The sequence below is a fragment of the Maylandia zebra genome, linkage group LG8 (assembly GCF_041146795.1).
Source record: "Maylandia zebra isolate NMK-2024a linkage group LG8, Mzebra_GT3a, whole genome shotgun sequence".
NCBI lineage: Eukaryota > Metazoa > Chordata > Actinopteri > Cichliformes > Cichlidae > Maylandia > Maylandia zebra.
In genome coordinates, this window is record NC_135174.1 from 1,953,573 (window position 1) to 1,981,185 (window position 27,613).

The 27,613-nt window shown below is 43.2% G+C and overlaps 1 protein-coding gene across 3 annotated transcripts in view; it reads right to left on the reverse strand.

The window, feature by feature from the left end:
• jmjd1cb (jumonji domain containing 1Cb) overlaps positions 1-27,613 on the reverse strand; it is a 122,129-nt gene that overhangs the window by 31,996 nt on the left and 62,520 nt on the right. For 2 of the 3 annotated variants that reach the window (XM_004570373.6, XM_004570372.5), the window contains exon 3: positions 6,520-6,633. In XM_004570373.6, the coding sequence (XP_004570430.3) occupies positions 6,520-6,633 (114 nt within the window). Of the gene's footprint in view, positions 1-6,519; positions 6,634-13,278; positions 13,482-27,613 lie in introns of those variants that run through there. The other variant, XM_023153592.3, reaches the window with a different exon arrangement.

The following is a 27,613-nucleotide window of genomic DNA, read 5'->3' on the forward strand; positions in this document are numbered from 1 at the left end:
AGTAACCAAACCACAGACACCACACCGTCTCACAGCTCCGTGCAGCTCAGTCAGGAGCTTATGTGCACTACAGCTCGTGTAGTAACGATCCATTCTGAGATGTTCCAGAATAAAACGGATTACTGGTGTTTCAATCAAATAAGACGAGTTGCTCCTTATCCTGGTGACGGGCTGAGACAGCTCAGAGCTGCTCTGATCTCTGAGCGTTTTCTCATATATGAGATCATCTATAATCTTCTCTATTGTTAATTACTGTTTACAAAACTGTGAGATAAGAACTGGGTGTGAGCACCCGTCCGTGTACGTCTCCTCACAGATAAAGAGTGGCAGGAGTCAAAAAGACACAGAGGCAGGAAGTGAGGCCGCTTTCATTTCACCTTCTCTGTCATCTCCTTCCCCTCCCTCTCTGATCCTGCTGCAGTGCTCTACTTTCAAAACCTTTTTTAACTCCAAATTAAACCAGTGTAGCCTAAAAATAGCCCAGTGGAAAGCAGCGTGTCTCATATTCTAGAGTTTGTCCTTCTGATGACTAATGACCTCTGTTAATAGACTCCTCTAACTCGTAATCCATCCCAGTGAGCGCACACACTATTCTCTGTGTGTGAACAGCGGGGCTATGATGTTGCCTGGTTTGTTAGTCAGTATGAAGCTTCAAACCTGCAGTAATGTCAGTTTGAAACGATGTTCTGAAACTAACTCGAGTCCAGCAACAATTTGACTCCTTTTTCTGACGGCAGTCAAAACTGAATGAGTGATGTAAGCTGGCAAAGACGAGCAGACTTCCAAAGCTTTTGTTTTGTCAGATCTGAGTGCTGACTCTATACACGTGGTTTTACGGCGCTCTTACATACGTTGCATCATAGTCTCCCACACAAGTCTCAGTCAGACACAGCAGGTGACTGTGCAACAGCACAGAGCAGCTTTTGTATTAGGAACACTGCAGGGCATAAAGCCAGAAACTTGCTCTGAGGCTGTCAGCTGAACACTATTAAAATGGGTGTGTCAGCTGCTTGCTGCCTTCCTCCCCCAACAGTCACATTCATGGAGGAAAACAAAGAAAACTTCTTAATTTTAAACACACAGAAGTGATCCTGCAATGTGAACAATACTGAACGTCCCCTCATGACACCATCAACGGGTCGGGCTGGCAGCAGCTTCCATGAAACCCAATACTTGGTACTTTGTGGTTTCCAGCCACATCTCCATTGGATGTTCCTGCTGAGCTCCTAAACCCCATATCCCCTTCATCAGACTCGACTTTTCAAAGTGAATTTACACTTAACAGAAGGAAACTGTGTTTGGTCGGCTCTATTATTAACAGATGAATCTGTATTTGGTGCTCTAGTAATAAATTGGGGCAGCGGGACAGCATCTGTTCTGTGGTTTATATGACTCGGCTGTTTTGATACTGGACTGATAAGCATGCTATGTGGTTAGCAGTTGCCTCCTAAGCTTGCTCCTGTCCACTGTGTTTGTGCTGTTGAAGCATTTTAGGAGCATTTAATGATCACATGAAGTAAAGTTCTACTCTGCTGTACGTGAGAGTAACAGAGAGCATCTCTGCAGAAAGGTGGAGCGACAGATCTGAAACACAGTGTGTGCATCGTTTGGTCAGATTGGTGAGTCAGCACTAACAGTTTTATTATCTGGCTGCTGCTCTTCAGCTTCAGACCACAATTTTCTAGTAACACACACACACACACACACACACACACACACACACACACACACAGAACTGAGCAGCAGCCTGGGCTGGCCCACTAAACACTGACTTCATTGTAGCGTTTATGCCAAACAGATTGCAGTCCCCGCCCCCTCCCACTCTCTTCTTCCTGTCCAACTCCAAAAAGAAAGAAATAAAACTCTGAGGCTGCAGCGCACAGAGAGTGAGAGACACACGACTGTTTTTACTAAAGAACGGGGAGCTCTGTGTGAACATGAGTGATTTAAGAATAGAGGAATTTGCATTGTGTGTGTGTGTGTGTGTGTGTGTGTGTGTGTGTGTGTTACAACTCCTCTGCAGTCAGCACTGCCCCCTCCAACCTGACACTCCTTCCTGTTTCAGTCACCACTCATGTGGCAGACTGTGTAGTGTCAGTGTGTATATTGTAGTCATGTGGTTTATCATGAAGTGTGTATTCATTTGACTTCCTTTCAATATTATTTATACAGCACCAGATCACAATGAGTTGTCCCAAAGCATTTAATATTGAAAGGTAAAGACCTCTATACTGATACAGAGAGGCCCCAACAACCAAGCAGCCCCCTACGATCTGCTGCCACCAGCTGAGGGTGAGGGGAGGTCACCTGGTGATTCTAAATCGTCCACAGGTGTGGATGTGGGTGCTCGTCTCTCTCCCCTGTGAGCAGATCTGTCCACAGAGCACCCCCGCCTCTCGCCCTATGGTAGCTGGGACAAACTCCAGCCCCCGCGAGCCTGATAAAGATAAGTGGAAGAGCATGGATGGATTTGCATGCCTAATTTTGATATACTGTATTTGCACATTCAGTGGCCGTGTTGTTTACTCTAACAATCACGCTACATCATGCATAAAAGTTGTACAGTGTGTGGAAATCTATAAAACAAATCACGGCAGCAGCTGATTCAACTTCTGTGTGACTGCAAACACAATACATGTTGCTTTTTTTGACTTGGGTTAAATATGAACTTCTGCCCAAGACAGTGAGTGCAGAACAGTTCTCATTAGGTAGGCACCGAGAGGAACACACTGTTCCAGCCAACATAATACAACAAGCTGCGTTCAGCTGCACAGCACTGACACGAACACAAACATCAAACCGCCTCACCAAGCGCGCACAGCACAAGTGTGTCTGTGTGCTAATGTGCAGGTGTGAGTCAGTCACGTGCAAACATGTCAATCAGAGGACAGACTGCACACGCAGCTTATGGTCATGTTCAGGTTTGGCAGTGTTACATCCAGCAGACAGACCTCCCTGCGCTCCACAGCCAGCGTCCCTCCATGGCTGCTGTATCCAACATAATTATGAATGACTCATTTTTCATTAGCACATTTAATTTGGTTACAATGTGTACAAAATGTGCTCAAAATCAACAAATCTGACGTTCTTAGTAAAGAAATCCTCTTGATGAAAATCATCACTCGCATAAAGGCAGCAGGGAGGTCTGAGTTTCCACGCTGCTCTCAGTCGCTGTGAGCAGGTTAGGACAGGACAGCCAGAAGGCTCATTTCAAATCAACATTCCTGCTTTAATGAGCCTTCTGGCCACAACAGAAATGGGACCAGTATGGTTGGAGCGTAGAGTAAAGCAGGAACGACGTGGCCATTTTCATTTCTGCTCATTAAAGAAAAGGCACCAGCACTCAGCGGCACACATATCAAAAGTAACAAAGTACTATGATTGTTCATCATTTTTATTAAGGCTGTTTCAGTTTCATCTCATTTTTATAGGCTGCTTCTTCTTTCCAGCTACAGCCTTCAGGCGTTGCCACAGCAGATCATTCACCTCCATCTCACCCTGTCCTCCGTATCCTCCTCTGTCACTACATCCATGAAATCTGCCCAGTAGCTCCACATTCATCACACTTTGTCCAGTATTTCCACCATCCCTGCTTTGCACATGCCCAAACCGTCTCAGCCTGAACTGCTGCTCCGATGGACTCGTTTCTAATGCTGCTCACTCCCAATGAACATCTGAGCATCCTCAGCCTCCTGTCTTGGTGTAAGAGCCTCATCGGCACCTGCTTCTCTCTCTCTAACTCCGTCTTGCTTCTAATGACTTTGATTTCTCTTCTCTGCCGTCTGCAAACATCATACTCCGCACACACTCCTGCATGACCTCATCTGAGGGGCTCGAAGCAGATGCTGGTGTAATCCAGCAGCTGCACACTTCACCACTGTGTCGCTATCCCCGTGGATGCCCTGCACCATCCTCACATACTTCTCTTCTCCTGACGTCCTCATGCAGCACCACATTTACTCTCCTGGCACCATCATAGTCTCTCTAACTCCACGAGACAAAGTGCAGTTCCTTCTCTAAACGTCTTCATAAACACTCGCAAAGCTAACAGCACACCTGCAGTGCTGCCCCGTGAGCATCACATCAGCGCGTCCCTCTGTAGTTACTACAGTGCTGCACATCACCTTTGCTCTTTAAAACCAGTAACAGTACACTTCTTCATGCATCCTCTCACTCATTATGTTTCCATCTGTATCCCTGATCTCTGCCCAGCCAGCTGATACAGGTCCCACTGTGTTTCTCTGGTATCCAGCCTCGCCTATAACTCACTATAAACCATTCCCACCTCTCTATATGCCATACTAGTCTCCCAGTACTCCTGTCTACTGTCTACATCTCCCTGACTTTTCTTTACTCATTCTAAACCGCGGCTCTTGCTCTGTAGGCTCCAGAGGAAGAAGTTAGTAATGAGATCAAACACCTTCCTGGCAGCTCCCCTCAGCAGTACTTTATCAGTCATGTGGTGACTCGTCCCTACCACTCATCGCCCAGCTCAAATCTTCCCCTCACCAACATTCTTTCTTCGTTAGTTTCCACCATGTAATCCAAGCCTTTTGTCTTAGTTCACTTCCTCTTCTTGATTTCCAAACTCATCCTACAAACTAGCCCCTGACCACTCCCCCGGCAGCTACTGCCACCTCACAGTCCCTCTTTCAAATTGCAGCTTCTGAAAATCATGCAGTCCACCTGTGTGTACGTTCATCCACTTTTGCACGTCACTCTATACTGACCACAGCCTTTTCACAACATCCACTGCCCTCCTTATCGACCCAACACCATCTAATCAACCTCTGTTCAGGGGCGGCTGTAGCCCTGGAGGTAGAGCGGGACCATCTACCCACTGAAAGGTAAGTCTGCATGCCCAATGTTCTTAGGCAGGGTATTAAGACCAACCTGCTCTCTAATGGGTCCATCAGAGGGAGACTGTTATGATAGCAGTCTCCCTCTGTCAGTGTAATCATAGAAAGCACTTTAAACAAGTGCTTGAATGAATGGATGGATGAATGAGGCACGTAAAGAGAGAAGTCTGTTTACTTCCTGTGCCTACGCGTCCAATGAGCTGCAGCCACCGATTTCTACTCACGACCACGTTATCCAACTTACCCCAGAATGTCTTTTTCTTCTGACACCCAGCCTATGAGGAATACATCCTGACATTCAGCCTTAGATTCATGATCGTAGCTGACGCTCTTCACCTGCACACACTACAACCCGATCAGCGGATCAGTGGATCAGTCCTCCGCTCATCCAGTCCAGGGCCTACTCAGTGTTTCTTCCTATCTAATAGTTTGAATGCACCTTCACTACCTGCTATTCAGTTGTATATCCAACCCATCATAATCGCTGAAGGACACATGTGGATTTTAAACTGTTGGTCAAACAAAACAAGGTGTTACTGATGTGCACTGTATAGCTTTCATCATCCAAGGCTCCTGCCTGGGTGCTGCAAACACAGTGACCCACTGTTGGCCTACAATAGATGGATATCAGACATATATCAGCCTCACTTGACCACTTCTATCTGCAGTGTGGGTTTGTGTGCTAATGTAACAGCAGACCACTCAAAGCTCGCTGTCAGCGCCGAGTTCCTGTCAAGTGTTTCTGCAGACAAACAGACAACATGAACTAGCATCAAAAACATTTATGACGTAATGCTGTTCAACCTGCAGGTGTACAGGTGACATGCTCACTATTCCCAGGAGCTCTGTATGTTTTACTACTAACTAACAAGTCTGTGTTACTCTGTGTTAAAGGGCCACCCTGTCTCCCTCCACTCTTCCTGACAGAAATCTCTTGCAGGACAAAAGTTCAGGAGATGAACAAGCGTCACGAACGTGCCCATCTGTGCCACCACGCACCTGGCAGGCTGACCACCAGAAACACTCTCCGTCTGTTTTCTCTTATTTGATGATGACGGATCGGTGCAGACACTCACATTATTTTAAAGGGTTAAAGTCCTGTGTGTGTCCACGCGTGCCTGGACACGTATGTGTTTGTCATATGTGGAGATGAGACATGAAAGTCTAGAGAGTGAATAGAAATCAAATAATAACTGTAATGCATGATTGCATCAGCAGGAAATTCCTTCCACTGCTTATCAAGCTGTTTCCTGCTACTATGACCACGGTCGATTTCATCACCGTCTATGGCACCACTCTAAGTGCAGTGACGTAGTAGAAACTACAATGAAGACGCTAAATTCTGCTTTTAGGTTAGTAGGGCCAAGTGCAGTGACTCATGCAACAAGATCCTAAAATACGTCTGATAAATTTGTTTAATATCACGAATAAGCGTGATCACAGCGAGAGGCAGGAATGCTGAACAAGTGGCATGAAACAAAAATTCATCTCAAGGATTTTTTTTACCTGACTTTCAGACATTTTAATGAAAGTATGCGCGTAAAAGCAAATATCTGGAAATAGAAAAGCACAGCTGCTGGTGTAGTCTTTTCAATCTCTGCGTAATCGAAACAGCAAACACCAACACTGAGATGAAAAAAGCCCGTCCAGCTGTGAATACCTGGTACGGATGGTAGGCTGAGTGGTCTGACAGGAAGTCCAGCTGCCGGTCCAATAAGAATTCCACTGCTGCCACTGAAGACAACAGGCGCTCCCCCACCACCGGCTTAAATGTCTGTAAAGAAAACACATCACCGTCAGCAGCTGCAGTTTTATGGTGGAGCTCGTTTCTGCGAGCAATCGTTCAGATGTCACCAGAGTATATTTAGATCTCAGTGTTTCATGGAAATATTCAATTCTACAATACATTTCAGGTACGATTCATTTGGAGCTGCAGCTAATGGGACGAAATCAGATGTCAGAAATGTAGGAAGAGGAAACGGGGAGAACGAGAGACAAATAACAGAGCTATGGAAAAGATTAGGGAGGAAAAGCACGAGCGGAGACATGATGAAGAGAGACAGAGACGCAGAGCAGGGCATGAAGAGGAGCTCCAGAGTGATGAATAAATTAATGAGCAGAGGAAGGCTGACAGTTGAAAGGCAGCACACTCCACTTTGATGTTCCCGCTTTTACACAAAGACACGCACACGCTCTCTGACAATGTCAGCCTATGGCTCAGCTGCCCATGCTGCGCAGAGAGCGGCTGCATCCCGTTAAATAGAAATATATACGTTTATATTTCAGCGCCTCACGTCAGTCGACCAGTCACAAAACTAAATGGAAACATGAAAGAACGAGGGTCACGGCAGTGGACGAGTGCATGTTTGTGCTGCTGTGGGTTCATGGTTACATAACGAGGCCAGTCTGGTGGAGAGATTAGAGGTGAAAACCATGGCTACTGTGAAGCTCTGCTCCCAAACACACACCCACAGGAGGCAGAAGCACATCGTGTGTGTGTGTGCAACTCTATTTCTGTCCATGCAGATCATATTTCCAGCATTTACGAGCAGAATGCAATTGCTAGCATTGTATGTATTTAAGAGGGTTAGGGTTACAAATGTCACAAGTGTCCAGGATGTCATACATCATCAGCATTTCTGGCCAGCAGGGTCTATCCAGGGTTCTTCTGGACCCTGGTGATGCAGGTCTACCCAGGTCCAACAAGCAGATCTGCCGTTTCTAGTCTTGCTTGTTTTTTCTGCGACTCTGCTGGATTTAAAGATCGTCTCCAGCTGATCTTAGAAAGAAGAACTCAGTAGCAGGAAACACGTCATCTGTATCTCAAATTCACAATCTTCCCTTTTTATGGGAAGCATTGAATTATTATTTAACAAAACCAATGGTCAACACATGAGTCAGGACATTTTATGAAGGTACAGGAAATGATTTGCAACATACTAGTTTCTAAAAACCAAGACTGCCCAGCGTGCACCGTCAGGTTGTTTAAAGGACGCAGCAGGAGGTTAAACCTTTCACACTTATGTTTCATTATCACCACAAATGTCTTCAGAAACATCCACAGCTATGTGCATGTCCTCTCAGACCCCTCTCTTTGGTCTCTGTCCTTTGCCCCACTGCTTCAGTATCTGTCTGTGGACGCCTCCATGACTGCATCATTTAGCAACAGCAGAGGAAATGCAAAGGTTATATGCAATTCACAGGTGCAAGGCTGATGAGTCACGGCACTCTCAACAGCTTATTGTGAAAGAAAATTTCACAACGTCGCTTGTGCCAGCGTAGCTCAGCGGGTAAGCAGCAACCACAGAGCAGTGTCCTGGGTTCGAGTCTGTCTTCCTCGTCACTATGTAATTAAGGCAAATGCCAAAAAAACGATATTTAATTTTTCGAGCATTTCACGTTGATTCAAGACGAATTTCAAAACTGGCCGAACAGTTCAGAAAGCTCGGCCATCGAAAATGAACATCGAGCCCAAATTCAGGTCTCAAAACGTGCGTCAGTCTTGTGTTCAGGTGAGTGTTTACCCACTGAGTCACTTCCACACACACAGAACCCATGGAAAGGTTTTATAAACAGATACTGGAGCTGTCCTACACATCAGAAGTTATGCTTGGTCCATTTTTATAAATAACACTGGAATCACAAACTTCACCAAATTATATTTGAAATAACATTTTTGACTTGCATCAATCAGAAAAAACAAAAACAAGAAGCAAAGATCAAATGATTTTTTCTACATTCCACTTCACCACGATGGGTTTGGCTCGTAAAACAAATGCAGGTGCTCTCTAAGCTGAAACTCAGGGCCTGGTGTTCATGCATTTAGTCCAGGTCATGGAGAAAAAACACTTTGTTCTCCTAAAGACAACAATTAATGCTAAAATGAGTTTATTTAAAAATGAACAAATGCTTGAGTCATAAAAACGTGACGAGATTATGTTTTTAAATCATCAGTGGTAAATCACTGAGACTGCTGGATTAAAGAGTGGAACTTTTTAAATAAACCTTGATCGCCTCCCTCTGAAAGGACTTCAGCTCCTCCATCTTCTTAAAGACACTGCACACTGATTCAAGACAGGCACACACACACACACACACACACACACACACACACTGAGGTCCTTGTATTTAGAGATAAAAATACAATGAAAACTCTCGGGGAACCAGAACATCTCGGGAGAACAGACACGGCACAGCGGCATGCTGGGAAAGCAGATCAGTCCCCGTGAGCACAAAGACATCTCTGCTGCTGTGTGTCTATAATTGACAGAAGTTCAATAGATTGTAAAGGAGAATGAAGAGGAGATTATGAGCTCATGCCTCGCTAAGAAACCTCAAGAGGTTACCACACGCGAGCTTCAAGGAAGCCGCTGCCTCATCAAAGACAGAGCGAGAACGAGCATCAGAAAAAGATTGCGTCAAATTGAAACACACATGAGCAGTTTCCTCTCGACTCTCCGTATCAATAAGATGTCCAGTGAACCATCAGAGCGCCCTGACTGCTCAGCCAGGGCCCAGAACGCCACCTACACGTGCAAACATCCCTCACTCGGTGAATTGTGCTGCTAGGAGACACTGACAGATGTGCATTCAAACATTTGGTGTTTAGTGAGTCTCATTAAAGTTGTTTGTGTTGCTGTTTTTAGCACGCTTCCACTGAAGGGTCAGTGTTTCAGGGATCAAAGCCAGGAGTTGAATCCACAGTAAGTAATGACCCACAGCATCCACATAAATGCACTCAGAGTGTTGGTCTGTGTACAGCGGGCACATTATGTCTGTGCTATAGAACACTGCTAACTGTACGAGTGCTGAATAAACAAACTTATATGATCACTTACAGATCTCATCTGCTTGGATCACGTGACACATGCATGCATACTAAAGTGTTTTTACCAGCTGGAAACGTCCAGCTGGGAGCTCTTGGGAACACTTGGGAAGTGCAGGGTTTTTACAGCTGAGATATTGTGTATCATAGCAACTAAAGTAAGGGCCCTCAGTGACTGCGAGTTACCCGATGAACCCATGAAGAGTGAGACGTCCTTTAACCATCACTTTGTAAATGAATTCAGATAGTGGACCAGGTGATATCTGCAGGTGACTACACCAGGTGACGATACTGTGCATGGACAGTATCGTTTGATAATTTCACAAACTATACTGTCGCTGTCAACAATTATTCTAAATGTCATCATATAACTCAAAAGCAGCGTAGTGCAAAGCTGGGTTTGCACCAGTACTGTCCCTCAGTGATCCCACATTACTGTGGCAAAGCCTGAACTACAGCGCTGCATGTCTGCTGCATCAGACTGCTGCTGTTTCCTCTTGATAATAATAATCAGTAGGTTCTCTATTGGCTTCAGGTTAGGCAAGGTGGTTGGCCAATCAAGCACAGTCTCATGGTCAGCCAATCACTGGTAGTAGTTGTGGCACTTTGACCAGCTCGTCAGCAGAGGAATGCTCTAAACGTTCCTGGCAGATGGCTGCGCTGTCTTTGACTTTGATAAGACATAATGGACCAATCAGCATCAACGAAGCGCATGATACAGCATCTACAATCATCACAGACTGGAAACTGTACACTGCACAGCGCTCCCTCGTTTATCACGCGAGTTACGGTCTAAAAATAACCCACGATCATCAGCAAAGTCAGCTTTATTTTCTACAATTATTATAAAGTTTTAAGGCTGTAAAACCTCACTACACACTTTATACACTCAGACAGGCGTGAACATCTTCACACATTTGTCTCTTGTTTAAACTCTCTCAGAGTTCAAACATTCGTGGAAAAATAAGTCCAGTATTATATTATAATCTAAAACATACAGTAACTTCTAGGGCTGGGCCATATCATACCAGTAATACCAGTATAATGTTGGGCAATGATAAGAAAATGAGATATCGCAATGGAATATGGGTAAAACGCGCATGCGCAGTGCCTTTGTTTTCATACGCACATGGCGGAAAAAGTATGGCGGCGACGCAGAACGAGAAGAGCGAAAGCGGATCGTTGAATGAAACGATGAACCAGAGCTGGTTTGTAAAAATGCTGCAGCTTCACTGATGTGGAACTGGTGTAGCTTTCGTCCGTCAGATACACAACAAAGCACATTTTTTGGTAGCGTGTGCTAGCGGGCCGTCGTTATTACCGAAACGATTTTATGTGCACGGCGCTCGAAAAGCCGTCAGATGTTTTAGTACGACTCTGCTAAGCTACGAAGCCGCACCGCTTGATGGATTGTCGGAGCATTACAGCTGTCGTAGGCGGAGCCTCGCGGAGTGATACGTGCTGTGCTTCAGCGTAATGTTACCGTATTGTGTGTGTATAACCTCTTAAGTTTTGTGGATGTTATACATGTTATGCTGAGGATATGTCGGCCAGTTTCCACTGGAAATGCCTTTTGGTTAAACTGGAATTTGCATTTGCACTGTTACATTTTTATATAACTTTAATGCACATAAACAGCTGCTTGTTTAAGTGACAATACATTGATTTTTTTTTTTTGCACTAATAAAGTTGTGGAGTTGTAAAGTATTTTGTTTCACGTAAATTATATCGTCAGTTATATCGTTATCGCAACTTTTAAATATATATCGCAATAAATATTTTTGGCCATATTGCCCTGCCCTAGTAACTTCTACCTTCCTTTAGCATCTTGCTCTGCCTTTGGGTGCTACCACAGGAGCCTTTGATGGTGCAAAACGTTTCATCGACGTTGTTGTGTTTGTTGGGGAGAAAACGTACAAACATACAGTGCAGCAGAGTCACACTGCTGGGATCGAAGATTTATGTAAATTTGACAAGCTGAACGCACTCTGTGCTGTACAGGAGACACAGCACGAGACTGATTGACTATGGTCTACAGCCAATCGGGACGCAGAACACAATGTGCTGTAATAAAACAAAAAAACCTGCAAAATCGACAAAAATAATCCGCAAAAGAGCAAAGCTGCGAAAGGTGAACCGTGTTATAGCGAGGGGCTGCTGTACTTCAAAGAATCTTCCTCCACTGGGGACAATACGGCACAACTGTGCTCTACACAACCGCACAAACAACACTCTGCAACACAGACATGATCCTACCTGAAACATGAAATGACCTTTAAATCCAAATGAGGCTCAACTGTAAGTGAAAACCTCTCTTAGTATCAGAGATTTATTCTTCCATGGCGTTGAAAGCAAACGAGCAGCTCAGCTCTCCGAATAACAACGTCGTCTGTAGGTTCTCTACACGAACACAAGAGCGTGTTGGGCACTTTTCATGTTTGCGATGTCTAAAAACGCAAAAGATTTATAAGATTTGTGAATCTGATCTTGGTGCAGTGCTGCGCTGACGAGCGGTGCTGTCTAAGTGGGTCACACACACAACGGTTTCTACTCCAGAAATCCACAGGCTGTGTTCAAAGCTACTCATTACTTTGATGGTAGATGACTGGAGTCATCAAACCAAACTGCTGTCGTACATAGTAATGAACCGTTTGCCTCGGCTGCTGGAGGTCGAGGCCTGTGTGTCAATCAGGCCCGTAACAATGACACGACTTTGACACTCATTACATGTGCCCTGCAATTTGATACAAGGACGACATATGCAATATTGCAGAATCTCACAGCATCTAATAAACTGTAGAATTTATTATATAAAATTATTTGTATAATAGTTTCTAATAAACTCCTTTCATGCTTTGGCTGGATTTCACCTTTAGCTTCAATATCCACAGCTCTTTAAGCTGCCTCATCATTACTGTCTTACATCCACAGCGATATGCTAATCTGATTCTCTGGTAGTTTTGGAGAAGCAAACAGGATCAGCTGGTCCTGGATCAGCTGGTCCTGGATCAGCCGGTCCTGGATCAGCTGGTCCTGGATCAGCCGGTCCTGGATCAGCTGGTCCTGGATCAGGGAGCTGCCTACATGCTCCCGGTTTGTCTCACGGGTTAAGTTTTCACTTCTTCCAACTGCGATTTCTGTCCGAGTTCACAAAAAACCAGATGAATTTGCTGCTAAACACATTTTAGTAAGAGTAGTTCCCACTGAGTATCCCATGTGATTATGGATCACACGCGTCGTGTACAGGAACATCTGTGTTAATACAGCCTTTTATATTTGTTCATTACAGCTTAATGGCAGCTTCTGCTCCACAGCAGTCGTTACACATGTAGGACGGGCAAAGTACGTGACATTTTTTGGAGCAGGTACAAGCGGAGGCAGAAAAAGCAGCTCTCCAACACTCAAACACCCCAGAAGACAACACCTAGGACGGAGCAGCATTCCCAGAATAGAAGCTGTGGGTAGTTTCCACAGTTCACAGCCAGTATGTGTTACTCAAATGCGTTACTTCATCAATCAAACTCAGGCCTGCTTCAAAATGTAAACCACAACAGTTCTTCCGAAACAGCAGAGGATATAAAAGTGTAACATTACCTCTGTCCTCCGTGTCCAAACTAACACTGAGAGGCGATGGCTTTGGAGAAAAACTAGCTCTGATCCAGCAACCGGGGCAGAGACAGGAAGAAAGAAAAGGATGACGAAGTGAAAAAGAACGGGCGAGGAAGAGCAACAGAGTGCGGTTTCCTCCTGTGGTAAGAAGAGACAGATGGCCAAGAGGGAGAGAGCAGAGCGGAGGACTAGCTACACAGCCGACATTTTAACTGCTGCTGACGCAAGGAGGGAGAGAGATGAGAGGGAGGGAGGGAGGGAGGGAGGCAGGGCCGGCTGACACACACTTCCTCTCTCGCTCTCTCTGTGTGACGCAGGACCGTCCTATTTCCTCACAGCGCTCTTTGACTGAGCGTCTTTCACTTTCTCCCCTCGCCTTTCAGATTGTTCCCTCGCCACTGACCCGCCTCACTTCTGCTCCTCCACTTCCTTCCCCTTCAGCTCCGTTCAACACAAGTTTACTGACAATCGTGTGTTTACAAAATGACAACATAGCAGGAAGGAGACAATACTACGAGTGCCATTACTCCTGCTATTATTAGCAACTCCATTCAGTATTATTAGCAGGCGGCTACATTCACCAGATGCTGGCAAAATGTTACCCAGCATCGAGTCGCTGTAGCAGGTCTAACGTGTAGGAAAGTGCCTGGTGGTGCTCAGAGGAGACAGCAGCAACGACCCTGTTACCTTCCCTCCCTCAGGGCTGCTTAATATTTGAGCTCATAATTTATTTCTCACATACACATTAGGCAAAACGACAGCTGCCAAATGTGCCACTGATCTACAGTATTCATGTAGACCAACCAGCATTTAGAAAATGGGCTTTTTTGGCCTTCCTGCCTGTGTACACAGCCAGGTGATTTAAACAAGATGTGACTGTACGAGTTTACTTGAACTCTTTAATGATTACAGTGTTTCTTACATTTTAAATGACTCCATTTCTCCTTATATACACAAGACTAAATCAATAAAATACAGTTATCCAGTGTTCAATGATGAAACTACAACAGACGATCTACCAGCAGAGGCAGCAGCCAGCCTCATTCGTCCCTCTGTGCTGAGAAACCTGATTGGAGTGTTTGAAAAGCCTCATTTAGTCAAAGTAAGCAATCAGCTGTTCAGTGACGATCGCTTCTAAAACCCTGGAGAGAAAGTGATGTTTAGAAATGGGACCACAATTATCCAAAGAATGAGGGTCAAAGAGGTTGCTTTTATTAAATAGGTTGCATGACTGCACTATTTAAAACAAAACAAGGACAGAATAGAGGAAACACTACCTTTCTGCAGGAGGAGCGATTAACTCTATGAAAATGTCCCTAAACTTTATCAACTCAGATAGTCAGTTATCTCAGTGTCTATGGAGCAAAAAACAACCACTGATAAGGAAAGAAACCCTGCAGCTACCTCAGACAATCAGTGGCCAGTCCCTTCCAAACTTTCTACACCATTACTGGGCAGCAAATATTCGGCCATTGCTTTACTGGATGAATGGAGCCAGATGCGGTTGGGTGGCTCAACTAAACAAACTTGTCTTGCAGCTCTACAGGTTATTCATTCATTTCTAATCTGGAATCAATTCAAAAGAGCCTTTAATCTTCCTGAGCTGTGGCTTGCTGCTCCAATAAGGAAAGCCCACCTGTTTACACCGTCAGTTAGACACAGAGCATTGACGGCTGGCTGGAGTCAATGGGAGATACCGGCTTTGCTTCCTTTGCAGAGTCGTCTCAAAGGTTTCAGGTATTTTTAAGATATTTGCAGATTAGATGTTTAGTCTCATCTAATCCTGGATGTTAACCTTCACCTTCTCCAATGGACATGAAGTCCATCATTTAAAGGATCAGACTTGAAAAGAAAATGGACTTGGAACAGATCCTGGGTGAAACGTGTTTAATGAATCCAGGTTGACTTTCTTAGAGGGCCTTAAACACAGATGGGAGGCGAACTGGGACAAACAATACCAGAGACAACCTGGCTACAGGGTTTAAAGATCATCTCCACCTCATCAGTGTCTCTTAGGCACAATATCGCACAGCGTCTCCACTGGTCTAAGGACAAACTGTGGACCCCAGCTCCATCCACAAAGTGTCCAAAGTTACATGGAGTTCAATCTTTGAGACCCACCAACCCCTCTGACTTCACTGCTTGGTCTGATTCCCTCTGATCCACCTCTGAATACGCGTGAATCGAACACGACTGCATCCTCTTCTTTGCTGGCCAGAAGACCGATTCTGACCAGGTGGGAGGACCCTCGACCCCCAACATTTGGGAAGCGGATTAGAGACGTGATGAGACGATTAGGTTCACCATCAGAGGCTGTGCTGGAAAATCCCAGGTTCCTGGCAGCCATTCATCAGTTATGTTGAGAATATGTGATATGGTTTCATGATTATGTTGTGTTTGATGTGTAGAGCCCACTGCCTGACAGTGATCTGTGCACACCCTGAGTATACAGTGGGGCAAAAAAGTATTTAGTCAGCCACCGATTGTGCAAGTTCCCCCACTTCAAATGATGACAGAGGTCAGTAATTTGCACCAGAGGTACACTTCAACTGTGAGAGACAGAATGTGAAAAAAAAATCCATGAATCCACATGGTAGGATTTGTAAAGAATTTATTGGTAAATCAGGGTGGAAAATAAGTATTTGGTCAATAACAAAAATACAACTCAATACTTTGTAACATAACCTTTGTTGGCAATAACAGAGGTCAAACGTTTACTATAGGTCTTTACCAGGTTTGCACACACAGTGGCTGGTATTTTGGCCCATTCCTCCATGCAGATCTTCTCGAGAGCAGTGATGTTTTGGGGCTGTCGCCGAGCAACACGGACTTTCAACTCCCGCCACAGATTTTCTATGGGGTTGAGGTCTGGAGACTGGCTAGGCCACTCCAGGACTTTCAAATGCTTCTTACGGAGCCACTCCTTTGTTGCCCGGGCGGTGTGTTTTGGATCATTGTCATGTTGGAAGACCCAGCCTCGTTTCATCTTCAAAGTTCTCACTGATGGAAGGAGGTTTTGGCTCAAAATCTCACGATACATGGCCCCATTCATTCTGTCCTTAACACGGATCAGTCGTCCTGTCCCCTTGGCAGAAAAACAGCCCCATAGCATGATGTTTCCACCCCCATGCTTCACAGTAGGTATGGTGTTCTTGGGATGCAACTCAGTATTCTTCTTCCTCCAAACACGACGAGTTGAGTTTATACCAAAAAGTTCTACTTTGGTTTCATCTGACCACATGACATTCTCCCAATCCTCTGCTGTATCATCCATGTGCTCTCTGGCAAACTTCAGACGGGCCTGGACATGCACTGGCTTCAGCAGCGGAACACGTCTGGCACTGCGGGATTTGATTCCCTGCCGTTGTAGTGTGTTACTGATGGTGACCTTTGTTACTTTGGTCCCAGCTCTCTGCAGGTCATTCACCAGGTCCCCCCGTGTGGTTCTGGGATCTTTGCTCACCGTTCTCATGATCATTTTGACCCCACGGGATGAAATCTTGCGTGGAGCCCCAGATGGAGGGAGATTATCAGTGGTCTTGTATGTCTTCCATTTTCTGATGATTGCTCCCACAGTTGATTTTTTCACACCAAGCTGCTTGCCTATTGTAGATTCACTCTTCCCAGTCTGGTGCAGGTCTACAATACTTTTCCTGGTGTCCTTCGAAAGCTCTTTGGTCTTGGCCATGGCGGAGTTTGGAGTCTGACTGTTTGAGGCTGTGGACAGGTGTCTTTTATACAGATGATGAGTTCAAACAGGTGCCATTCATACAGGTAACGAGTGGGGGACAGAAAAGCTTCTTACAGAAGACGTTACAGGTCTGTGAGAGCCAGAGATTTTCCTTGTTTGAGGTGACCAAATACTTATTTTCCACCCTGATTTACCAATAAATTCTTTACAAATCCTACCATGTGGATTCATGGATTTTTTTTTCACATTCTGTCTCTCACAGTTGAAGTGTACCTCTGGTGCAAATTACTGACCTCTGTCATCATTTTAGGTGGGGGAACTTGCACAATCGGTGGCTGACTAAATACTTTTTTGCCCCACTGTATATCAGTGTTTGGGGAGGGAAGCGGTGGGAGCAACGCTGCACGTTTACCTGCGTATGTTTATGTGTTTAACTGCTGGAAAAACAATAAAAAGAGCTGGATGAAAAAGAAGCTGAGTGCCCCGATGCTGAACCCACCCACAGCATCACGCTTTTATCAGCTGACCACAAACCAGATTTAGTAATCTGTCCATTGCTGCTCAGCAGGTTAATCCTCTACCACTGTAACAGCACACACTGGTCCAGGTACTGGTCCATCTAACACACACTCACAGAGACACAGACACACATATTAAATCTTGTACAACAACCAACCAAGTGTAGTTGTACTTTCTATTTCTCAGCTTTACTACACATGTGTGGTGCGGTTATCGCTCATCAAAGTGAGTGGACTGAACTGCTTCAGCAGAAGGAGACAAACGTTTCATCTGCAGCCTGCACTGCATAAAGGTAAGCTCTAATTACACATGCACACACAGACCCACAGGAGGCAGGAGATTACACTAGCCCTGCTCCATCTGCTCAGGGAGAGGAGGGGCTTTTTATTGACCCAATTTCAACCAAAATTGCATCTGACGCGGCTGACTGGTTCTTCTCCAGGCTGGCTAACAAGCCTACAAGCAAGGCACGAGGCCCCGACTGTTTCAGGTCTGTGCATGCAGCCGCACAAATACACACATGCTGAGTGGAAGGACAGACAACCTATGAAGGCAGGCAGAGCTAGAGAGTCAGCTTTCAAAGGAGAGAGCTGCACCACACACACACACACACACACACACACACACACACACACACACTCCTTTGTTCTCATGTCATGATGAACAGAGCCAGTACAGTTGCCAGATAACAAGAATGCCTGCTGATACTCATATGTGTGTGTGTGTGTGTGTGTGTGTGTGTGTGTGTGTGTGTGTGTGTGTGTGTGTGTGTTTTGCAGAGTGGGCAACTGTTGCTAGGTAACATAGCATGACTTGAGCAGTCTGTAGCCAGGAAGGAGTCGAGTGAAACAAAGATCTAACACACACACACGTTCATTCATTTTAGACAACCTCTCATATCAGACGCTGTCCTTTCTTTGTTCTTTGTCTAAAAACGGTGGTAAAATAAAACGCGTCAAAACAACTATTGTCTTTATTCTTTCAGTGATATGGGAATGTTTAAGTGAGTGTTTTGATAGAGATATGGTGACTTTGCAGTGTTAGTGATGGAGAAAAGAAGCTTAAAGCCAAGAAAAACTAGACAAAATATCTTCAACAGACTCATGAAACATGCAACATGTAGACATCAGTGCAACATGTACGATTCAAAACATTTGACCAACATTACAATTAAAAAAATGAGACTCAGACTCAGACAGCATTTCTCTATTGGTATTTCCTTAAACTTCATTCTTCATGAAGATGATTCATCTGAAGGGCTCACACGGAAACAGGCTTCAAAAGTAAAGCTCCAGTGTCGTGAACCACACACTAATAACCAACGACTTCAGAGCGCACTTTATAAATGTGCCTCCAGGTTTCTGTCATAAATCACAACAAGATCAGTCCGTTTGGCAAACCATGTAAACAATGTTTCAACACAAACTCACTACTTCTACCTCATGCTTCATGACCTCCATCTCATTATTTCACCACTACTACCATGCTGTGCAAAACGTCTTAAGCATTTACGTCTTTGTATTTGGCTATAGAAATGTGAGAAACTGTTAGTTATCAAAGTATGTGTCTTATAAGTAGCCTTCAGAAAAATTACATCCATCTATCTCTCTATATAGACACACACACACACACGTTCACCTTCCTTACCCCACCAACCAGTAAACTCTCCCCTCCCTCTTGTATCATGTGGCCAATAGATTTCACTAGATCTTTGAAGGCAGTCTGCAGTGAGGCTCTTTAATGAGTTCACACAGTGCTCCTGGTAGATACAGAGATGATGTAATAGCTGGATCAGAGATGCAACAGAGGGTTTAATGTGAACACAGAGAGGCTGAGCAGACAGACGTACAGCCCAGGACAACTAAGACTCTGAAGAACATCAGTCCCTGTCTCACCCTTTAAACACCGGTCTGTCTCTCTCAGTGATGCTGTCTTGCTCCCGGCTGGATCTCTCTGTGGTGTCAGATGTGTTTTCGTGTCAGAGCTGGAGGAGCTCACAGCAGAACTGTACCAAATAAATCAAAACATGTCACAGCTGGATGACGGAGCTAATAACTGCTTTTTAAAAGCTAAAATGTAACCACGTATGCCAACGAACACAAAAAATAGTTCAGCTGAAAGCCTTTATGTGCATGTGTGTTTTGTTCAAGATGGCTGATATCAGGCGCGTGTGTGCCAAGAGGCCATGTAACAGGATTGCTTCATTATTTCCTCTGCTGTTGTGTAACGCTGGCATTTTGCTTCAGTAACAGGGTCGTGTCAGTGGAGGAGTGTGGTGGGCAGGGGGTGGAGGGTGCAGTGTGTCACTGTGGAGAAGCCAGAACAGTACAACCCTCTGTGGATGAACACAGCCGCCACGAGCTGTGTGTGTGTGTGTGTACTGATGGACTTTCCTACTACAGTACTGCAGAAACTTCATCTGATTTCTCTCAAACTGTGTTTAAATATTGCACCAATTTTTTAAATCTTCTGTATAATGTCTTTAAAGTGTCTCCTCTTCCACAATGTGCCAGTCCAATCACGTTTCCCTGTTTCTAACTCTGTTAACACAACACAAACTACTTTCAAGATTAGGCTTCAAACTTTCCTTTTTGCTAAAGCATATAGTTAGGGCTGGACCAGGTGACCCTGAATCCTCCCTTAGTTATGCTGCAATAGACGTAGGCTGCCGGGGATTCCCATGATGCATTGAGTTTTTCCTTTCCAGTCACCTTTCTCACTCACTATGTATTAACAGACCTCTCTGCATTGAATCATATCTGTTATTAATCTCTGTCTCTCTTCCACAGCATGTCTTTATCCTGTCTTCCTTCTCTCACCCAACCAATCACAGCAGATGGCCCCGCCCCTCCCTGAGCCTGGTTCTGCTGGAGGTTTCTTCCTGTTAAAAGGGAGTTTTTCCTTCCCACTGTCGCCAAAGTGCTGCTCATAGGGGGTCATATGATTGTTGGGTTTTTCTCTGTATCTATGAAGCGCCTTGAGGCGACTTTTGTCGTGATTTGGCGCTATATAAATAAAATTGAATTGAATTGAATAACTGAGGCCAAATGCAGCTTCTGAACAGCTTCAGTCACACTGAGTGAAGCTGCGCTGGTGCTGCGAGTGCTCAGGTAGAGCAGAAACATGCTGAATAGGAACCAGTCGATTTACCACTTAACTTATTCAAAGACAATCAACACCTTCTACTACACCAGTTTAAGAGTGGGACACTGGAAGTGTGCACAACATGTCTAAGATGTCCTCATCAAACACTGTGGACGCCACAAACTCCCTCTGTGATGTAAATGCACAGATCCTGGCCCAGTCCTCCGGGACGGTGCTGTGAAACTGACACAGGTGTTTTTCATCACAGTGGACTATCCCCACCTGCCTTAGGACATCCACGACAGTGCCAACTCCCAACATCCTGGTGTAAACTGTCTCAGGGACTACAGACCAGCGGCTCTAACAACAATAATCAAAAGCCCTGAGAGGCTGAACTACAAGTTCAGTCGACACACTCTGAAAGCATACACACTGAAAACCAACAACATAACAAATCCATGCAATACTATTCACTGTCATTTATTATTTACACAGAAACAATACTTTTACAGAACTATTAATGGTCATTTTTATTTTCTTTAGTTGAGACAAAAACTAAAACCTTGACACTTACTATTAAAACATCACAGAGTGAAAGGACACAAAGACATGGTGGCACTAACGAGCTCCAGCCAAAGCTCAGTGCAAAACCAGGAAGTAAGCATGACCTCAGCAAAGAGGCCGACACACAGGAGATGACGAGCATGACCACGACATGTTAGTGAGATTCAGCACCTTACAGTAATGTGAAATGTGCAGGTGCTCAAGTAAACCACACATCTTAAAGTTTAAATGGCCATGGGTAGTAAATACACTAGAGGGCTGCCCAGTTACTGTCACTTATGACCTCTGATCAGCTTCAAAGTGATAAAACCTATGAAGCCCATAAATCCTCTTTTGAAGCAATTAATATAAAATTATATATTATTTAAGAAGGATATATATTATAATTATATAATTATAATATATATCCTTCTTCTTGCTTCATCTCCTTTAAGAGAAACCAAACAAAGAACAACACCTCAGCTCAGGCCTGACGGAGGAAACCACAGTTGTTTCTTGGACGTGTTGAGCCCATCAAACCACAATGAAAAATAAAATCAGTTTTGGCCTTACTGAGGCTTTGGGCTGTTTGCATTTCCAGCCTCTGCTTTGGACAGCAGACTGAAAATTTGCATAGAAACAGGTGGATGGAAATGTGCTGTGGTTAACACGACGCTCTCTCCTGTCAGGTACATCGAAAATATTTGAGACATTTCTGTGCAATATCCTTCTGTTATTATCACTATCATCATTATTATCATTATTATCATCATCATCATTATTATCATTATCATCATCATTATCATCATCATTATTATCATTAGCATCATCATCATCATTATTATCATTATTATCATCATCATTATTATCATCATCATTATCATTATTATCATCATCATCATCATTATTATCATCATCATCATTATTATCATTATCATCATCATTATCATTATCATCATCATTATCATCATCATTATCATCATCATCATCATCATCATCATTATTATCATTATCATCATCATTATCATCATTAGCATCATCATCATCATTATTATCATTAGCATCATCATTATCATCATTATTATCATCATTATCATCATCATCATCATTATTATCATTAGCATCATCATTATTATCATTAGCATCATCATTATCATCATTATTATCATCATTAGCATCATCATTATCATCATTATTATCATCATTAGCATCATCATTATCATCATTATTATCATTAGCATCATCATCATCATTATTATCATTAGCATCATCATCATCATTATTATCATTATCATCATCATTATCATCATTATTATCATCATCATCATCATCATTATCATCATTATTATCATCATCATCATTATCATTATCATCATCATCATTATCATCATCATCATCATTAGCATTATCATCATCATCATCATTAGCATTATCATCATCATCATCATTAGCATTATCATCATTATTATTATTATTATCATCAGCATTATCATCATCATCATCATTATTATTATTATCATCAGCATTATCATCATCATCATCATTATTATCATCATCATCATTATTATCATCATCATCATCATCATCATCATTATTATTATTATCATCAGCATTATCATCATCATCATCATTATTATCATCATCATCATTATTATCATTATCATCATCATCATTATTATCATTATCATCATTATTATCATTATCATCATCATCATCATCATTATTATCATTATCATCATTATTATCATTAGCATCATCATTATTATCATCATTATTATCATCATTATTATCATCATCATTATCATTAGCATCATCATCATCATTATTATCATTAGCATCATCATTATTATCATCATCATTATCATTAGCATCATCATCATCATTATTATCATTAGCATTATCATCATCATCATCATTATTATCATTATCATCATCATCATCATCATCATCATTATCATCATCATCATCATTATTATTATTATTATTAGCATTATCATCATCATTATTATTATTATTATTATTATTATCATTAGCATTATCATCATCATTATTATTATTATTATTATCATTAGCATTATCATCATCATCATCATCTTTATCATTATCATTATTATTATTATTATCATTAGCATTATCATCATCATTATTATTATTATCATTAGCATTATCATCATCATTATTATTATTCTATCACTGTAGAATTCAACAGGTCTGTCTGTTTAACTTGGTTCTGTGATTTTTGTAAACGGGCCAAACTTCAGTCAGCAGAACAACTGAGATAATCCGTCCACAATAATCCATCCTACAACACTGTGCACCATGTTTCAAAGAAGCGTTTAGGAGTGTTTGCTAACTGCAAACAGCAGAGTGAAGTCACAGAAACACACGGTTGGGGAAAACATGCAACATAGTGAAGATGTTCAACCCTTAAAATGTTTAATTGTGTTTGTATGGAAGCAGAGAAGTACAGTCAGAAGAGGCAAAAGCAAATCCTGTCTCACATAAAAGTTCACCTGGAAAAACTGCCATCGATGTGCCATAAGACTTATTTCCCACAGCACGCATGCACACAGGAGGATGAGCGCTTCATCTACAGTCCTGCTAACAACAACAAAGTGAGAGGAATGCACAGCTGTATGTGTGTGTGACCGTATTTAGATGTGTACATTTTTCTTCCATACAACAGTGCAGCCTGGGAGCAGCTGTTATATTTACATGTAATGAGCAGACATGCAGGACGAGGCATGCTTTCACAGACAAAGAGGAATGGCACCTAAAGGTCACTTTTCTCTGGGCTCAGCAGAAAACAATCACAGGAACAAGCTATATGTGTGTCTGCACACAAGTGTAGTGTGAGCAGCACATTTGCAAAGTAGCTGCAGCACCGGTGCTCCATCTCTGTCAAACAGGAGGCATTCAGGCACAGAATGAAGCTGTTTTCTCCCACACCTCCATGTGTAACGACCATTATGGGAGGGAAAACAACAGAAAACAACAGATATCTTTCAACGTAGCACTCTTAATTCTTATTCTCATGAATATATCTCATGTATATCTCATGCCATGCACATATCTTTCCACGTAGCACTTTTAATTCTTATCCCTACTTTTATTTTTTTCCATGTCTATTTAAGTGCTATTTATGACACTATGTTTGCACTGAAGCACCGCAGCAATTTCCTAATGTTGTAAACCTGCTCAACATTTGGCAATAAACCCCATTCTGATTCTGATTCTGAAAGATCATCTCCTGGTCGTGTTTTAGGCTGGACACTGAGCTTTGTCGCACAGCAGGTCCAATTACTAAAGTACATGCAAGTACAAGAGGCACATTTACTGCAGCAAAATTCTTATTTTCAGCTCAAATCTGCCAATGATTAATTATTTCATCATTAACTGTTCCTGACTCATCATGTCTCCATGTTAGGGTGTAATTATTGAGGTATGTGGTTCTTTTATTTCTCTGCTTTTTATCCAATATTCAGACACCAGCGGATGCATCGGTGAGCAGCTGGAGGTTAGGAGGTTAGTATCTAGCCCAATTATACTTAGACTGGTGCAGCCAAGGATCAAACCACCAGCCACGACCTCCTCTACCTCCTGGGGTACAACCAGAAGTAATTCATAAAGTTAATGCTGTTCCCACGTCTTAAACTCTCACTGTGGAGGAGCTCATGGTGCTGAGCTCCAGGCGTGTAAAAGACTGGAACCAACACAATGAAGTATCAGATTTTAGTCTCATTAGTCCGCTCTGTCTTCACTGCGATACTGTAAAGCAGTATTTTTAGAGCAAAGTGACGATTGTGGCACATGAGCAGGGTGACGTTACATTTGTGTCCACAAGAAGAACCTAATCAAGCATTTGTACGACTGCAATGAGAGGCAGAGAAAGACCGTAAAAGTATCCATGTATCATGACGTTTTATCTCAGTTCAGTTGTGCTGTTCTCGTGCCAAATCAATCGCAAATGTCTCAAGGTGATTTTTATATTGTAAGATAAAAACCCTCCAATGTTACAGAGAAAACCCCAACAATCAGGTGACCTCCTGTGATCAAGCAGTGTCACAATGGTGGGAAGGAGAAACTCCTCAGGAAGAAGTGAAGCAGTGACAGACACATAGTGAGTGAAGAAACACCCAGTGCATCATGGGAATCCCCGGCAGCCTACGTCTATTGCAGCATAACTAAGGGAGGATTCAGGGTCACCTGGTCCAGCCCTAACTATATGCTTTAGCAAAAAGGAAAGTTTGAAGCCTAATCTTGAAAGTAGAGATAGTGTCTGTCTCCTGAATCCAAACTGGAAGCTGGTTCCACAGAAGAGGGGCCTGAAAACTGAAGGCTCTGCCTCCCATTCTACTTTTAAATACTCTAGGAACAACAAGTAGGCCTGCAGAGCGAGAGCCAAGTGCTCTAATAGGGTGATATGGTACTACAAGGTCATTAAGATAAGATGGGGCCTGATTATTTAAGACCTTGTATGTGAGGAGCAGGATTTTGAATTCTGGATTTAACAGGAAGCCAACACAGGAGAAATCTGCTCTCTCTTTCTAGTCCCTGTCAGGACTCGTGCTGCATGCCACCAGTTCTCTAAGTAAACATATTTCTAAAGGTGCCACTGACATGAGATTATTATGTCAGTAACAACACTTTCAATCCACATGTAACGAAAAGAAACCATAGATGTAAATAAATAATGTGTAAGAATGAGAAGTGACACAGGGAAAATGTATTGAACACATCGACATTTATTCTGTATGGAGAAACCAGTCCCAGCTCAGGTGTGACTCACCACACAGTCCCAGCGTGGGATCCTTCTATGAGCTGTAGTTCTTCCCACAGATTCAGGTCAGGTGACTGAGTCGCAGCTTTACGTTCTGTCTCTGAAAGTTACAAACTGGAATCAACGCCTCGTTGAAACCTTGTTGGTATGGTGTTTTAGGCTGAGGCCTTTGACCAAACATGGTGTGTATCACAGCATTCAATTTGGGTTTATCTGACCAAACTATATTCCCCCATATTGTCGTTTTACCAAGATTATGTGACCAGGATGCAGGTTCAGATAAGAAGCTGTATACTTGCACTATATGCAGACCTCCTTTTTTGGGCTGGTCCATGAGGGGTCGCCTCTGCAGATCATCTGCCTCTACCTCACCCTCTCCTCCACTACAGCCATGAACCTTATGTGTGGTGTTCCGCTTTTCTTCACTAAATGCTAAATTAAAAGCCCTCACTGAGGTAATTTTGAGAAAGGAAAAAAACCCCAAAACAAAACAGGGGAGTGGGGGTGAGATGAGACGCAACAGAGACACAGACAGTGTTGTTCTGCTGTATCTATGGGAGACCAGAGGAGAGCAACATACAGCCAGAGGAAAACAGAGCAAAGTAAACACAAGAGAGCTAAATGAAAGCCAAATGTCTGTGTGTGTGTGTGTGTGTGTGGGGGGGGGACTGTCTTGGTGAGTTATGGGCTGGGTGGGGTCACTGGGAACTCTACAACATGAGAGACCCTAAACATGCAGCCTGTGGCAGGTCCTGTCTCAGGCATGTTCACCTCATGCACAGTTGTGGTCAGAAGTTTACACACAGTCATCATAAACATGAATGCAAGTTAACTCTGGGCTTGTCATATTTCTTTGTTCCAGGGTGGACGATGGTACAGCACACAGACTCAAGAAGTAGGAGCACAAGTTTGAACTCAACACAGTCAACAGTGTATATGCAGGCTCACATATAGCTACACAAACATGTCTTGTAACTTGACGAGACAAAGGCCTATTAACTTCTCATTAGTGTTCATGATTTGCAACAGCTGGCAGTTTGACAGCAGTCATTGATGGACCAATACTCAGAACAACGGGTCCAAGGAGCAGGATGTAAGAAGCAAAGATTTACATAAGTTAGGAGGATCTCTTGTAGCCACGTGTAAACAACTGCAGATTCATCAGTTCAAACAATTATATGTACACACAGGCTACTGAGACGCTTCTGAAAGGAGACCCAAACTGACTGAACAGTTAAACCTACCATTATAGAATAAAATAACCAGTTTTATGCATTTATGTGCCTTTAACAGATCATAAAGGCATTGCTGGCTTTTTGTTTCACTGCCAACAGGGAAACAGGCCAAATAGGTCAACAGCATGGCATGTAATGAATATGCAACATTTTCTTGTTATTGTAAAGTTTATTACAACAACGTGACATTGTGTCCTTGTGTATAATTGGATGTGTGTCAGTAACTGGGCTGTGACCCAGACACAACGGTATCCAACTACATAAATGGGATTTCTGTTAAGTGTTGGTTCAAATCCAAATGATGTAACAGGGAGAGGGTACCTGGTGTGGACCTGGAGTTTACACCCCCAGGCTGAAAGCAAGACGAATGTGGAGCTTACAAAGACACTCTTCACATTTATCATCAGACAATGCAAATAAGAAATTACAAAAGAGAAACATCAAATGAAACTTTGGGATCTATGAGAT